At 43.6% G+C, this 15,479-nt stretch overlaps 1 protein-coding gene across 19 annotated transcripts in view; it reads left to right on the top strand.

The window, feature by feature from the left end:
* The window catches only part of CADPS2 (calcium dependent secretion activator 2), a 323,931-nt gene that overhangs the window by 53,058 nt on the left and 255,394 nt on the right, over positions 1-15,479 (top strand). For all 19 annotated transcript variants that reach the window (XM_033161515.1, XM_033161513.1, XM_033161504.1 and 16 more), the window contains exon 2: positions 13,741-13,854. In XM_033161515.1, coding sequence (XP_033017406.1) covers positions 13,741-13,854 — 114 coding nt within the window. The remainder of the gene's footprint in view (positions 1-13,740; positions 13,855-15,479) is intronic.

The following is a 15,479-nucleotide window of genomic DNA, read 5'->3' as shown; positions in this document are numbered from 1 at the left end:
TTTATTTCTACCCCGCCCTTCCCAATCCAAAGACCGGGCTCAGGGCAGCTCACAACAAATATAAGACAATGATTAAAACAACTTAAAAAACAGCTAAAAAACAGCATAAAAACAAACAACAGTGAGCTGTTTATGCATGGGTTAATGCAGATGTTAATACTGTCCTATTATTTAGGAGTTAAGGGGTCAGAATAACTCTCACACTCCATTTTCCATTTTGGAGCTAACCAGTTCAGTGCTTTATCTGCACCAATGTAAAACGACAGAACGCAGTCCTGGTTGAGGTGGGTTTATGACTTGTGTTTTGCGGTTAGTTTGTGGCTAGCGTTAACGCCAGACCAAATGTAACAAACGAGCTCTGAAACAAAAAGGGATGGAAAGGAATTGTGTTCGGAATTGCCCAGACCGCCGAGTAGCATTGTTTTGCTGCCTGAGGTGAAACGGGAAGGTGCCACCCTGTGTGTGTCCCCCAACACAGCCTCGCTTACTGGGCTTGCGCAGCTGCAGCTTCCATGTTCCAGCAAGGTCTTGCAAGAGGGTCATGTGAGCTCTCCGGGCCTCTGTGAGATCTTGCTGGAAGCTGCTGTCACCTCCTCACTTTGGCAGGGTAGGATGGGGCACCTACAGTGGCAAAGAAGTGACTACAGTGGTGGCTTCCACCAAGATCTTGCCAGAAACCCAGAAGACACCACCACATCTGCTTCTCTGGTGGCGGCGGCAGCAGGCAATCCATTGGGGTGGGGGTGGGCAGATCTGCCACCCCTGTGGATCTTGATGTCCCAAGGAGACTGCTTCATATTGCCTCACTCAAAGGTTGACCCTGGTTTTGAGAGAGCTGTTGTCTGTAGGGATTGGTGTCCTCTGGACCAACCTTGTCCTGGGTGCAAAGCTCCCTGGAAAAGCAGGAATCTAGAAGCGAATGGGGATTTCCCATCATGCCCCTCTTCACCTGCAACCAAGGTTTGGTAATTTAAACGGGTTGTTTTTGTCAAGTTCCTATTTAAGAACAAGGTGAGTCACTTTATAATTCCTTAAACAAACCAATCTTGAAAGAGCTGGCAGCTCTTTCTGAGTGGTCCTCACTCCCTCTGTTCGTGTAGTTGCTCAGAAACAAAAAAGAGAGCAGATCTAGATGTGATGCAAATACATCATTACAAAATCACAGCAGGGTTTTTTGAGTTCATAGGGGGGGAAAGCACGTTAATAGCAGGGTGGGAGGGGAGCAATTTTCATTCGGGATCATAGCTGGGAGGCCAGGACCTCCCCATGTCATGCTGTGGTCCCATTGAAAGTCCTTGCTGTTCATTTTAAAACCCTGAGGTGGTTTCTAATACATGCCTCCCACTGTACAAACCTGACAGAAAAGAATGTGTTAAAACAAAAGTCCACAAACCCTTCAGTGGGGCCTGAATTAATTGGATTGCAGGGACCCTAGTTTTTTGTAATAATAATAATAATAATAATAATAATAATAATAATAATAATAAGGTTATTATACAAACAAAGACGATAAATGTTCCAGCAAGAAGAAGTGTTTGATTGAGGAAAATACAACAAAACAATATATTGATACATTTCTCCCTCTCCACTGCCCTTCAGTCCTCAGCAAGCTTTGAACGGTGGGAGAAGTGAAAACAAGCTATGTCAATAACTGCAAACCATTGCAATCCAAACCAAAGAGCTGCTGCAATGAGACTTTGGAATCAGTGCATTCTTGGGCTTGTTTTTTCCTGTTTTATTCTGTAATGAGAACTTTTCTCTTAATTTTCCTAAGTTCCGAATCGTTGACCATAGCTCTTAATAAAGGAGAAAAACTCTACACTGTGCTGCACAACCCTGTCCACTTTTCTAGTCTTTGCTTTTCCTGATAATCTAATTAACGTTATTGATACTAGAACTAGTAGCACATCAGTCAGAAATGGTTACCGGAGGCAGCTGGTAGTGCAAAATATGGAGGATATATTATAAAAGCTATTAAAATTAGAACATGAAATAACATTGGTTATTAAATTCTAGAAGAACATGCATGCTATTATAACTAAATGAATCTGTTGCAGTAGCAAAAGGCGGAGATTGTAGCTGCCACCCAGAGTATTAAATTAAGGTAGAATTGTATTGCTCGATTTCTACCTGGTTTAATGACTCACAAGTTAAGCATTTCCTGGCAGGTACAGTGGAAGGTCTGGAGGGATCAGTAAGATTACTGCTGTTAAATTAAAATGGCTTGTCTGGATGTTTGATGTAGTGATGGATGCCTGTTCCCCCCCCCCCACAACTAGTGAATGTGCTATATTTGATGAGTGTTTCCTAATATAACTGGGGTGCTTACTTTACTTGTGAAAACATTCTCTGACCCATGCTCCCACATCTGTCGTAAACTATTTCGCTCCGGTTACAAGGGCCTGTCAGCTGTGTCTCCTCTCCCCTGATCCTGGCAGCTCAGCAAAAAGCATTCTTGTGTAGCAGTGGCAGATTGTGTTGGGTTTTGAGGGCCAAAGATGGCAGAAGGCCTTTTTAAAATTTGACCACGTAGACACTGGCAGCCCCTTGCCAGTGTGGACAAGTGGGGCTTTCAACAAAACATTCCACCCTGGAGTTCTCCTGTTCAGGATTCCAGCCGGCCCTTTCCTATCTCTCCACCCCAGCTTTTTGGTTGCCTCTCCTCCCAAAAGTAGGCGAGCTTTCTGTATCAACCGAACACCCGCAGTCACCGCTGGTATTAAGTAGTGGGTGGACATAGCAGACGACACAGTGATTCTCCAAGCAGCTCTCTTTATTCTCAGGCTGGAACAGAACTGAACTCAAGGGCTGAGCCATCCTGCTTATATAGTACTCAGTAACATGCAACAATAGTCAAAGCTATGGTTTTCCCAGTAGTAATGTATGGAAGTGAGAGCTGGACCATAAAGAAGACTGATCGCCGAAGAATTGATGCTTTTGAATTATGGTGCTGGAGGAGACTTTTGAGAGTCCCATGGACTGCAAAAAGATCAAACTTATCCATCCTTAAAGAAATCAGCCCTGAGTGCTCATTGGAAGGGCAGATCCTGAAGTTGAGGCTCCAGTACTTTGGCCACCTCATGAGAAGAGAAGACTCCCTGGAAAAGACCCTGATGTTGGGAAAGATGGAGGGCACAAGGAGAAGGGGACGACAGAGGATGTGATGGTTGGACAGTGTTCTCGAAGCGACTGGCATGAGTTTGGCCAAACTGCGTGAGGCAGTGGAGGATAGGGGTGCCTGGCATGCTCTCGTCCATGGGGTCACGAAGAGTCGGACACGACTGAACGACGACTGAACAACAAAAACATGCAACACTAACAACTCTCTCTAGCTACCTAATCCGTGAACGGCACTCTCAATCCTTCATCTGCACGTGGACCTGAGTGAGAACTGTAGTCACGGTGGGCAGAGTGAAACTATATACACAACACCCCTAGTGGCCCAGGGTGAGAACTTCAATACATAAAAGCTGGGATGTTTTTGGTTTTTTTTTCTCCTCCTCTCAAGGACATATGGTGCCATTCTGCATGCAACAAGGATCCAAACTCTGCGAATGAATTATCTCTTGGTAGGTAGGATAATACAAGATCTACACAATACCTCACCATCTTTTTTGCGTGATTGGCTATCCTATGCTCTTAGGACTTTTCCGAGGCCACAGTGCTTCCCTAGCCGCCGCCTCCGATGTTTTTGCCTAGCTGAAATGTCTCCCTGAAGTCTGATAAGGTCTCTTGCTTTCCTACCTGTAAAGCAGAGAGGTCTGTGAGTGCGCAGGAGCTAGCCTATGATACAAAGGTAGAATTTGTATTCATTGCTTTGTTGTATTTCACCTCTGGCCCTGCCTGCCACTAGCAAGTGGCCCTGGGGCTGGAAGAGGTTTCTCAAGCCTATGATAATACTCAGCCTTAACCCCCCCCCCGCTCCTTTGAGTTATATAACCTACGAAGCATACTGATCTACGAAATTCCCCAATACTGATGGTATATGATAATGTTACTTTCATTAAGGCTATTGCGTATATTCTGTCCTGTAGATATCATGAGATTAGTAACATAAAATGGTTAGGTGGGATTTGGTTGTTTTGTGTGTGCTTTTTTAATAATGCAAATTCCAATACAACCTTGTCTTCAAATGCTGCTTGTTCATTTGGTCAGTTCACGAGTGAAGCGTCTTTTAGTGTTGAAATTTGCATGATGCAAAGTCATGTTTCAGTTGGCAGACATTTAGCTAGCTTTGTTTTGGAAACACTTTCCTGTTTAGTATTCAACACGTAGAAGGCAAACTGACTCAGCTATTTAAATTCAGTTCCCTTAAGGTGTAAAGTACTGCCATAAACTGCATTTCTCTATTAATAGAGATGATTTGTAGAAACTGGGACGTTTCAACTGATCTCCTTTGCCCCAAATATGTTACTCTGCATATAGTATATAAGAATAATTTTATGTAGATTTGTTAGCTGAATTTCCTTGCTATGTTTTCATTTTGTTTATTTACTTATGGGGCTTAAGATTAAAGGGCAATAGCAATGGATGCACAAACTGTTTTTCAATGTAAAGTATTTTCTGACTAGCTCTTTTTATTTTTAATTGACCTTTTCAGAGTTGGTTCTTTCAGTAAAGGAGAGAGTTCTTTCCTGTTGTGCTAAGAGTTGATGAGCAACAAACCTCTTTTGAAATGGGCATGACATGTTTTCAGTCTATAAAGCCTGATCTGTTCCTGGCTGCGCAATGGATGGTGTATTGTTGTGTACCTGCCTAGCTTTCAATTTACACAAGGGAGTGATACAGGAAATGGGTTGGGAGAATTGGAGGAGTAATAGCACAGCAGGTTTAAAGGCGTAGTAGCGCTGGTAGAATCGAGGACTCCGAACAACACGAATCGTGGACAAAAAGGCAAACAGGAAGTCACATTCAAGCTGTGGGTCTTTCCCCCCCAAGCAACACCTGAAGGCTGGAGGGTCTGGGCTTTTTTTGCATCAGTTTTCAAAACGAAGAAATTAAACTGTGGTTATATACATGGACGCGGGTGGCGTTGTGGGTTAAACCACAGAGCCTAGGGCTTGCTGATCAGAAGGTCGGTGGTTCGAATCCCCGTGACAGGGTGAGCTCCCGTTGCTCGGTCCCTGCTCCTGCCCACCTAGCAGTTCGAAAGCACGTCAAAGTGCAAGTAGATAAATAGGTACCGCTGCAGCGGGAAAGTAAACGGGTTCCGTGCACTGCTCTGGTTCACCAGAAGTGGCTTTGTCATGCTGGCCACATGACCGGAAGCTGTACGCCGGCTCCCTCAGCCAGTAATGCGAGATGAGCGCCGCACCCAGAGTCGGACACGAATGGACTTAATGGTCAGGGGTCCCTTTACCTTTATATACCATTAACAATCATAAACTTCTCTAGTTACCAGGAAATCATGGGCGTGCATGGGGAGCAGGCTGTAATGGGGGGGGGAGTAGGCTAGTTGCTAACAAAAAACCCCTTCTTCAAGAGGGATATTGAATGTATATTTGCCTCTAGAAACTTTTAAAAATGAAACCTGGGGATTATGGTTTGTCTGGGGTGTGGGTGGGGAGCTACCAGCCTGATGCAAACCCCCATGCTGGAAATGCTTTTCCGATATATATATATTAATAATTATTAATATAATAATAATTAAAAAAAGTGGGAACTCCCATTTGTACATTGATGAAGGCTTGCACATACCTTGAGATCAGTGTGGCATTAATTACAAAGTAATACTCCTTTTGTTGAAGCCTGTCAACCAAACTGAGGCAAAACACATAGGATAGCCTTGTCAATTAATGGTTCAGTTTTAGTCTGCTAGCACGAACTATGTAATGATTAAAACCGTTACCTTCCTTTCTGGCAGAAGTTCTCTTAGATCTCACCTGAACCCTGGAGAGGCCAGGTAGGACCAGCAACACATTTGGGCACCAGCTTCCCCGAGCTCCTGCTGTTGCTTTAAGTTGCTTTTTTTGCCACTAATGTGGCAAAAAGCAGTGTTCGAAATTAGCCCGGCGCATTTTGCCCCTGCCTATCAGCCACTTGTGACCAAGTAAAGATGCCTGGGTGCTAAGATGGTGCTTGACATCTCCACCATCTGGAGGCATGTGCCTTGGGGATCCTTGGGTCTTGACTGTTTCCACACACTCATACCACATCCTGTAGAATTCTATCAGTTATCTGCAAAATCGGAATGGATTTCAGGAAACGAAAAGCTTTGTCTGTGCAGCCTGAGCAGGAGCAGGTCGCCATTAAGGAAAAGAGGTCGGAATAGGCCAATATAGAAGTAGACTGTCCCTGGATCAAGTGACTTTTCTTCTTTAAGTTCTCAAAGCTCTTAACTTAGCTTCAAAATGCACTCGTTGCAAATGAAGCAGTAGGACTGCCCCAAAACTTTTTTAGGGGCAAATAATATTGAAAGTGTGATTACGTAATACAGTAACTTCCCAGGAGCACAAATCATGATAAATGCATAATAAAAAACATCTAGGGGGACTCTCTGACAACTCAGCAAGGGCAGTTGCACATTTGAGGTGATCTAGAACTTTTTTTCTTCAGCCAGTGATGAACTTATGTATCGTACTTAAAAGGTAAAGGTACCCCTGACCATCAGGTCCAGTCGTGTCTGACTCTGGGGTTGCGGCGCTCATCTTGCTCTATAGGCCAAGGGAGCCGGCATTTGTCCGCAGACAGCTTCCGGGTCATGTGGCCAGCATGACTAAGCCACTTCTGGCAAACCAGAGCAGCGCACAGAAACACCGTTTACCTTCCCACCAGAGCAGTCCCTATTTATCTACTTGCACTTTAACGTGCTTTCGAACTGCTAGGTGGGCAGAAGCTGGGACCAAACAATGGGAGCTCACCCCGTGGCAGGGATTCGAACCGCCATCCTTCTGATCAGCAAGCCCTAGGTTCTGTGGTTTAACCCACAGCGCCACCTGGGTATCGTACTTAGTAGATGGGAAATGCAGAAAATCAAACCCGTAAAAGAAGTTATTGCTACCTTAGCTACCTACCTGCATCATATATCTGCTAAAGAAGGCCCTTTTATAGTCCTGCCTGAATAATTGTGTTTTCTGGTATCATCATGTTAGGCCAGCATTTTATTTTTCTTCCTTTACTAACTATTAAGAAGATTAAACTCGAGTTTTATATGAAACAAGTTGTGCTTGCAGAAACCACACTAAGCTTTTATAGCCACATCTGTGCTTGGGTGAAATGGGAAGATGCCCAGTGCAGATCACGTAACTAATTGGAAAGGTTTTCTGCCACAGAGCTGTCCATTCAAGAAATGGAAACTATATGCTGCAAAAGATTTTAATATGAGGCCAAGGCTGGGAACTTTATTAGTTGGTAAGACTTTCCCAAGTTAAGGTGGCATTAGCATTCCATGACATTCCTCTGAGTGAGGAAGATATTCTACCGAGCTCTGAAGTCTCATTACTAGAATTGCTTTTCTCTCATTCTTCGCGTGTTTCTCTGGTCGACATAAGCTTATGACGTAACAAATCTGTTAGTCTTTTACGGCGCTACAGAATTCTTGTTTTTGTCCTTTGTGCTTTTCAGGTATTTAAGTTAGACTTCTGTCTGAAGTAGGATTTCGGCATTTAGAAACAAGTTAAATATGTGTAGTTTTGTGAGGGTTTTGAGGAGAAGAAAAATACTGTCTGAAGAACTGGTGGTGTGTGTCAGTTCTCAAGAAACCCTAGTAATACCTCTGACGTTGTGGTTCTTTGTTCGTGTGGTGAGGAGGACGGCGTGTTTGTGTGTGCTTTTTGTGACTGATCCTGATTGCAAGGTGTAAATTGAACGCTACTCTAGGCTTTTCATCTTTTAAAGAAATTATACATAAAGCACAAATGGATAATCTAAAATAACACATAGTAGATGGCTTCAGAGGCTTAATAGCGAAAGAACAGAGGATGCAGAAGGCTTAAAAGCAAATGGTCGTCTCCTTCTTCTTCTTCTTCTTCTTCTTCTTCTTCTTCTTCTTCTTCTTAAAAAAACCTGAAATTGTACCTATGAGAAGGGGGGAAAAATTTATGGACCTCTTTTAAAAAGTTGGTTCATATACCAATAAATACGTTGCTTTGGTCTTTGAGGATATAGTAACCAATGAACCATTTCGTCACCCAAATGAAAACCTAAGAAGTATTGTGAAAATGACTAAACTGCTTCTGGCGCAACGGAACACCATGATGGAAGCCAAGGTGCACGGAAATGCCGTTTACCTCTGCGGACAAACGCCGGCTGCCTCGGTTTGAAAGAGGAGATAAATGCCGCACCCCATAGTCGAATTTGACTGGACTTAACCATCCAGGGGTCCTTTAAATATTGAAGTGATGCATGGAGGGATTGGTCTTTAATCCATAGCAACAGAACCTGCCAGTAACTATGGGTGAAAGCAACAGCAGCCACAGAATATGACGAAGCCAGCCATGGTGATCTATATTGCTGCTGTATGGTCCACCTGTCTTCATTTACAGAAGACCGCTCTCTGTCAAGAGAGTAGTCCCTTTGAAGGAGTCCTCTACTTGAAGGGCTAACTAGTTCAAGTAGTGATGACTCTAGGAATAGATAACAGGGGCCTCAAAAATTTGCCCATCAACAGTAAACACCCGGACAACAGGCTGAGCAGGTACAGTTGCCTCCTCTATGGTGAGATGCACTGTATCAACATCCCCTCCCCCCCCCGAATTTGTGTCTGTACAGAAAAAATTGGAAAATGTTAATTTTATGCAAATCTGTGCCATCTTTTGCCCCCCACCCCTCTTTGGAAGGTGGTGGTGGTGCCATCGTAATTGCGGCATTTTATCATTCTGCACTAATTTTTAGAAGCAGGAGATAACCACGTGGTCATTCGTTTGTCCAACTGCATACATTTGTAACAGATATTAAAAGTGATGGAGATTAAAAACAGGTAGGCAGCCGTGTTGGTCTGCCATAGTCAAAACAAAATAAAATAAAAAATTCCTTCCAGTAGCACCTTAGAGACCAACTAAGTTTGTTCTTGGTATGAGCTTTCGTGTGCATGCACACTTCTTCAAATACACTTCTTCAGGTGTATTTGAAGAAGTGTGCATGCACACAAAAGCTCATACCAAGAACAAACTTAGTTGGTCTCTAAGGTGCTACTGGAAGGTTTTTTTTTTATTTTGTTGTGGAGATTAAAAAGTGCAGACCGTAGTTGCAGTTGTTCCTGTATCCTTCCCAGCACATTTCATCAGTTTGCATTTGCTGTTTTGGGTAGTGAATCATAATCCTCTTAACCACTTGCATGCAGTAAGTGTCTCAGAGGCAGTCCTTATTTTTGTGGGGCTTTGCTTGTCCGTTTCTGTAAGGAGACGTTGAATACCTGACTTAGCGTGTTTGTTTGTTTTTGCTTGCTGTTACTAGAAAAGGGGGCTTCAGCCACAAAAGAATTATGCCATCTGCTGGCATATCTGTATATTTTGGAAGAACCGTAGGGGAAAGACAGCAGCAACTAACTCAGACAATATTGCTTTTTTGGAAAACAGAATCACACCGAATGACAAAGGCAGTAATATCTCTTCAGCTATTTATTTATTTATTTATATTCCATATAATTTATTCGCTGCTTGGTTGCAAAATACCCCTGAAAGTTAAATAGGAATAGGAATAGGAATAGGAATAATTTATTATTGGCCAAGTACATTTTCCAACATACTTGGAATTTGTTTCGGCTACATTGCAATGTAAACATACAGACACTGTTCCTCTCACAATACAAAGAAGTAAAGAAACCCCACCCATATTTACCTCCCCTTAAGCTATACAACTACGAATTTAACAATTTAATGGAACAAGGAAATGAAGGAAACAATCACAACCCACCCTTAAAACATACAAAAGCTAAAATACTAAAACAGATTAAAATTACCTCAATGTTCTAAACATCTATTTATTTGCTCTGCAACACAAAGCTACAAATGATTAAAGTGTTAGTTAAACAGAGCTGGTAACAGTATCTAATTGCAAAGCATTTCAGAGAACAGTGAAACCATTTAGCATAATATGAGTATGGCAAACTGTAATGTGCCTTCATTAGCAAACAGTGCCTTTTTGATTTGCACAAAGAAGAATAAACATTATGCCTGTCTAATAAGACAATTCTGTGCATGTTTTACCGGAAACGGGCAGAAAGCTTAGCATTTGTTTGTCAGCGGTTTGTTTGTGATGCAGCATGTGTCAGGGAAACATTTTAATGACCAGCTTCAAGATGACACAGTCTGCTGAAGAGGAAAGTATAGTCCACATTTGTCAGGTGGCTAAAAAGCTTGATGCCCCCTTGATAGAGGCTAGTGTTTTGGACTTTCCAGTTCAGGACGCTTGAAATGTATATGGAGGGAATGTTTTAAAACAGGGATGGAGAACCTGTGGTCCTCCATATGTTGTTAACTTGGCCGTGCTCGCTAGAGCTGATGGAAGTTTGGAACCCAACAAAAGATTCCTGCATTGCAGGGGATTTTATTAGATGACCCTGGTGGTCCCTTCCAACTCTGGGATTCCACAACTCTATGAAGCTCGGGAGGGCCACAGGTTTCCAATAATTATTATTTTATTTATTAGATTTATATACCGGTAGTGCCCTTCATCATAAGATCTCAGGGCGGCTCACAGAATAAAACACAAGACAAAAGTAAGTAAATAAGTAAAAAAAAAAAAAAAAGGTAAAGGGTAAAGGGACCCCTGACCATTAAGTCCAGTCGCGGAACAGCAAAACAATACCTGAAGTATACCTGAAGGAGCGTCTCCACCCCCCCCCATCGTTCAGCCCAGACACTGAGGTCCATCTCCGATTGCCTTCTGGCGGCTGCCTCACTGCGAGAAGTGAGGTTACAGGGAACCAGGCAGAGGGCCTTCTCAGTAGTGGCGCCCGCCCTGTGGAACGCCGTCCCATCAGATGTCAAGGAAATAAACAACTGTCTGACTTCTAGAAGATATCTGAAGGCAGCTCTGTTTAGGGAAGCCTTTAACGTTTGATGTTTTATTGTGTTTTTAATATTCTGTTGGGAGCTGCCCAATGTGGCTGGGGAAATCCAGGGTTTAAATAATAAATAATACGTTGTTGTTGTTGAAACCCAGCCAGATGGGCAGGATATTAATTAAATAATAATAACAATAACTTGTTGTTGTTGTTGTGTGTTGTTGTTGTTGTTGTTGTTATACAGTGGTACCTCAGGTTACATACGCTTCAGGTTACAAACTCCGCTAACCCAAAATAATAACGCTTCAGGTTAAGAACTTTGCTTCAGGATAAGAACAGAAATTGTGCTCTGGTGGCGCAGAGGCAGTGGGAGGCCCCATTAGCTAAAGTGGTGCTTCAGGTTAAGGACAGTTTCAGCTTAAGAACGGACCTCCAAAACGAATTAAGTTCTTAACCCGAGGTACCACTGTATACCCTTCCCTCCTATACCTGTTTTTAAGCTACGCAAACTGAATGCAAGTCCGCTCAGCCTTGCGTTGCAGCTCAGGCTCTTCCAAGGCCCTGATGGGGGATCCCAGGATTGACATCCAGTCCGGATGGGCGATGTGGGCATAATCCCATGTTGCCTATCAGGAGCTGGATCCTAGCCTGCACCTAGGATTGGCAAATAGGAGTGCAGGCTCGGATAGACACTGGGCCACGGGGTGGAGCTGATGGAGCAGGAAGGCTTCTCTCAGGTCCACGACCTGCCCTTTGAAACAGCCCGCACCTGGAGCCCTGACCTGTTCTTCCCCCTTGTCGGGTTCCCCACCCGCCTTGCCTCAATTCAAGTGATTGTTATATGACCTTGCTGTGGCTAAGGTGGTTGCCATGTTCTGGGGCCAGGTAGGAATTTGCCCGGTCGAATTGGATCCAGCCTGGTGGTTTTGCCTACATCGTAGCGAGCGTCACAACTTGGTTGGGCATTGTGGCAGCCTCAGTCTGGGATGGAGGGGAGGTTGTAGTCTCTGTCTGCCCCTCCAAACTCTGGGTATCCTGCTAAAGGGATTGGGGGGGGGGAGTGGCCATGTCTTCAAGCACAGCCAGGGCCCCGGGGCTGATGGCACTCCTCCAGACAGCAGTCGCAGGGGTTGCCCTATTTAAAACCCCTGCTGGCAGTCGGGCTGGGAGTATTTAATTGCCTAAGCCAATCTGTATTCAATAAGATGTATCCTGTTTTCATCCAAAAGCCAATCTCAGTTGTCTTTGAATTCCCTGCGGGGTTAGGGGCAGAAGAACATGATGCCTGAGCCCGTAACAGCTAGGACACAAGGCTCCTAACTATTATTTATGGTAGGTTTTGATGTACAAAGGGACGCAGGTGGCGCTGTGGTCTAAACCACTGAGCCTCTTGGGCTTGCCGATCGGAAGGTCGGCGGTTCAAATCCCCATGACAGGGTGAGCTCCCGTTGTTTGGTCCCAGCTCCTGCCAACCTAGCAGTTCGAAAGCACATCAAAGTGCAAGTAGATAAATAGGTACCACTCCAGCGGGAAAGTAAACGTGTTTCTGGGTGCTGCTCTGGTTTGCCAGAAGCGGCTTAGTCATGCTGGCCACATGGCCCGGAAGCTGTACGTTGGCTGCCTCGGCCAATAAAGTGAGATGAGCGCTGCAACCCCAGAGTCGTCCGCGAATGGACCTAACAGTCAGGGGTACCTTTACCTTTGATGTACAAAAGTGGTGTGTAATTGTTCACCTTTAGTGCTACAAATCTTAAGGTTTTCATTCTTTTTTGGGTTTTGTGGAAGGGAGGAAACAAAAACTTATTTTCGGGCGTGCCTTCATTACATTCATGGTTTCTCTTTCTGCATTGTTTAACCTGGATTGAACAGCTAAGCTAGTTGCTGATCTTCAGAGTAATTGTTCTGCAAAATCTTCAGGCAAAACGGGGACATGTTTTATCTCAGTTAGGGATTCTGGGCAGCGAAATGGTTCACAGTAATGGGGGGAAAGTATATTTAAATTTCCTGATTTTCGTGGAACTCTTGTAATATGTCCTATAGTCTCCATTCATGCTGCTGCCTTGATAACATCTCTCCCAACATGCACATGAGCTCATTTCTGCTGCTTAAAGTGTGTACAGTAAAGTGTGTGTGTGGTGTGTGTGTGTTGTTGTGTGAGAGTGCAGCAACATGCACACCCTTCCCTCCATCTCTTTGTGTTCACACCACTGTGCAGTTGGAAACTTTTCAGATTTTAAGAATAGGGAATGAGTCCATTTTAACCAGGGAAATGGTAAAAGTAGTAGGAAATTATTGTGTGACTGTAGGTTATCATAACATGAAATTAAAGCTTATTCTGTATAACAAATTACATATATTTTGTAGAATAAACAAAATTGTGTTATCTGTCTTATGTTAGGGTTGCCATATTTGGGAAGTGAAAATCTGGACACAAAGGTTGTTGAGCTTTTTATTTATTGGGGTTTTGTTTTTGCCTACATTTGTTGAGTGTTTTCCCTCCAAAACAGTTTTTAAACCATTTTTTTTTAATTCCGGCAAAAAAACTCACTCCCACAATGGGCTGCCATTTAAATTTCCCGAACATTTAAAATGGCTGCCAAATTCAGAGAATGTCCGGGAAATTCCAGGTGTATGGTAGCCCTAATATCTATGGTGTGGTTGTTAGCAGTTATTGAAAGTAACGGCATAGTGAGTTCAAGGAGGAAATTGATGTGTGGGACAACTAAGAGTTTTTAAATGTTGGAACGAAGCAAAACGTGTAGCTTTGCTGACTGGATTTTTCGCTTTCTCTCCAGCTGAACAAGCAACAGCTACAGATCGTGAAGGAGCGCTTCCAGGCCTTCCTAAATGGAGAGACACAAATTGTGGCTGATGAAGCATTTTGTAATGCAGTTCGGAGTTACTATGAGGTAAGTTGAACGTGGTTGTTCCTGGTGCAGTGCCTAAAATGGGTGGGAGCGTAGGCATGTGTAAAAAAATCCCCACCCCCAATTTTATAGTAGCATTTGTAAGTGTGTGAGCTCAAGGTTACTTAATTGTGTGAATACAATTTCTTAATTCTGCTCAGTGCCTCCTAGGGATTGGAGTTGACAGAGGTTTCACATAACGTTTTCCAAACAACCAGAAAATGTTATCCTTCCCCCACACTGATGGTGACATGCTGCTGAACTGCAGTCTTGAGTCCCTTTTTGACACATTCTTCTCAGCTAGGGATGCATCATTATCTACTCCGCTCTGGGTCTGTCATATGCCGCAATGTTTCTGTTCTGCTGCAGTTTGCCTTCTGCCAGCAATTAAGTTATGTGTCTCACTGTCCACTATGGTGATATTGCAGTAGAGAATACCAATCGTGTTCACCTGATTGATTTACTGTTCTGGACCCGAGATGAATAAGAGAACATAGAGAATTCCCACTCCTGTTTCTTGTTTTCATTGGAATTCTCTGACATCCCTACTCTCGAAATCTGAATTCGAGATACCACCAGCTTTTCAAGCTTTCAGAAACTGGTAGGCTGGAATCTGCTGATTATCTACTTATCCAAGTAGCAGTACCTCCTTGTTTCCATACAGTCCAACCATTCCAACTCTGGTGCATAGTAGTAGTAGTAGTAGTAGTAGTAGTAGAAGAGGAGGAGGAGGAGGAGGAGGAGTTTGGATTTGATATCCCGCTTTATCACTACCCTAAGGAGTCTCAAAGCGGCTAACATTCTCCTTTCCCTTCCTCCCCGACAACAAACACTCTGTGAGGTGAGTGAGGTGAGAGACTTCAGAGAAGTGTGACTATCCCAAGGTCACCCAGCAGCTGCATGTGAAGGAGCGGAGACGTGAACCCGGTTCACCAGATTACGAGACTACCGCTCTTAACCACTACACTACACTGGCTCTCGAAGTAGAAACTTCATCATCATTACCCTACTGCATTCATCACTTGGCACCAAAGTTGATCCACCTGAGGGTTAAGCTACTTCATCCTGTCTTCTGCATACTTCTTAGCTATCTCAAGTAAAGACCCTTTGGAGAAGAGTGGAACATCTTCATTCTGCTTGTGTCATTGACCCTATCAGCATAAATTTAGTGCATGAGCTAGAACAGTCTTCCTCAACCTCGGCCCTCAATATGTTTTGAGACTACAATTCCCATCATCCCTGACCACTGGTCCTGCTAGCTAGGTATCATGGGAGTTGTAGGCCAAAAACATCTGGAGGGCGAGGCTGAGGAAGCCTGAGCTAGAATATGTCATTTTTTCTGGCAAAATGTTTCCTGAGTGCTCATCATATCCTACATATAAAGGAATAATTGACTCACTCAATCGAATAATTAAAGCATATTCATCATATTCATTCAGTACATATACGTGTAATGCACAAACTGAGATATCAATTGGTGGACACCACAGAATCATCACAAGAGATTGCAAAGATTAAGAAGCATTTTTTTCCAGCTGGGTTAGCCAGCTTTTTCAGTACTACTGAAGATCCCAGCAGATATTGTCAGGAAACCCCCCTCCCCACGGCAGGTAACATCCCAGGAATGT

This window comes from Lacerta agilis, chromosome 10 (assembly GCF_009819535.1).
Source record: "Lacerta agilis isolate rLacAgi1 chromosome 10, rLacAgi1.pri, whole genome shotgun sequence".
Classification (NCBI taxonomy): Eukaryota; Metazoa; Chordata; class Lepidosauria; order Squamata; family Lacertidae; genus Lacerta; species Lacerta agilis.
This window is presented reverse-complemented; position numbering and strand designations above follow the sequence as displayed.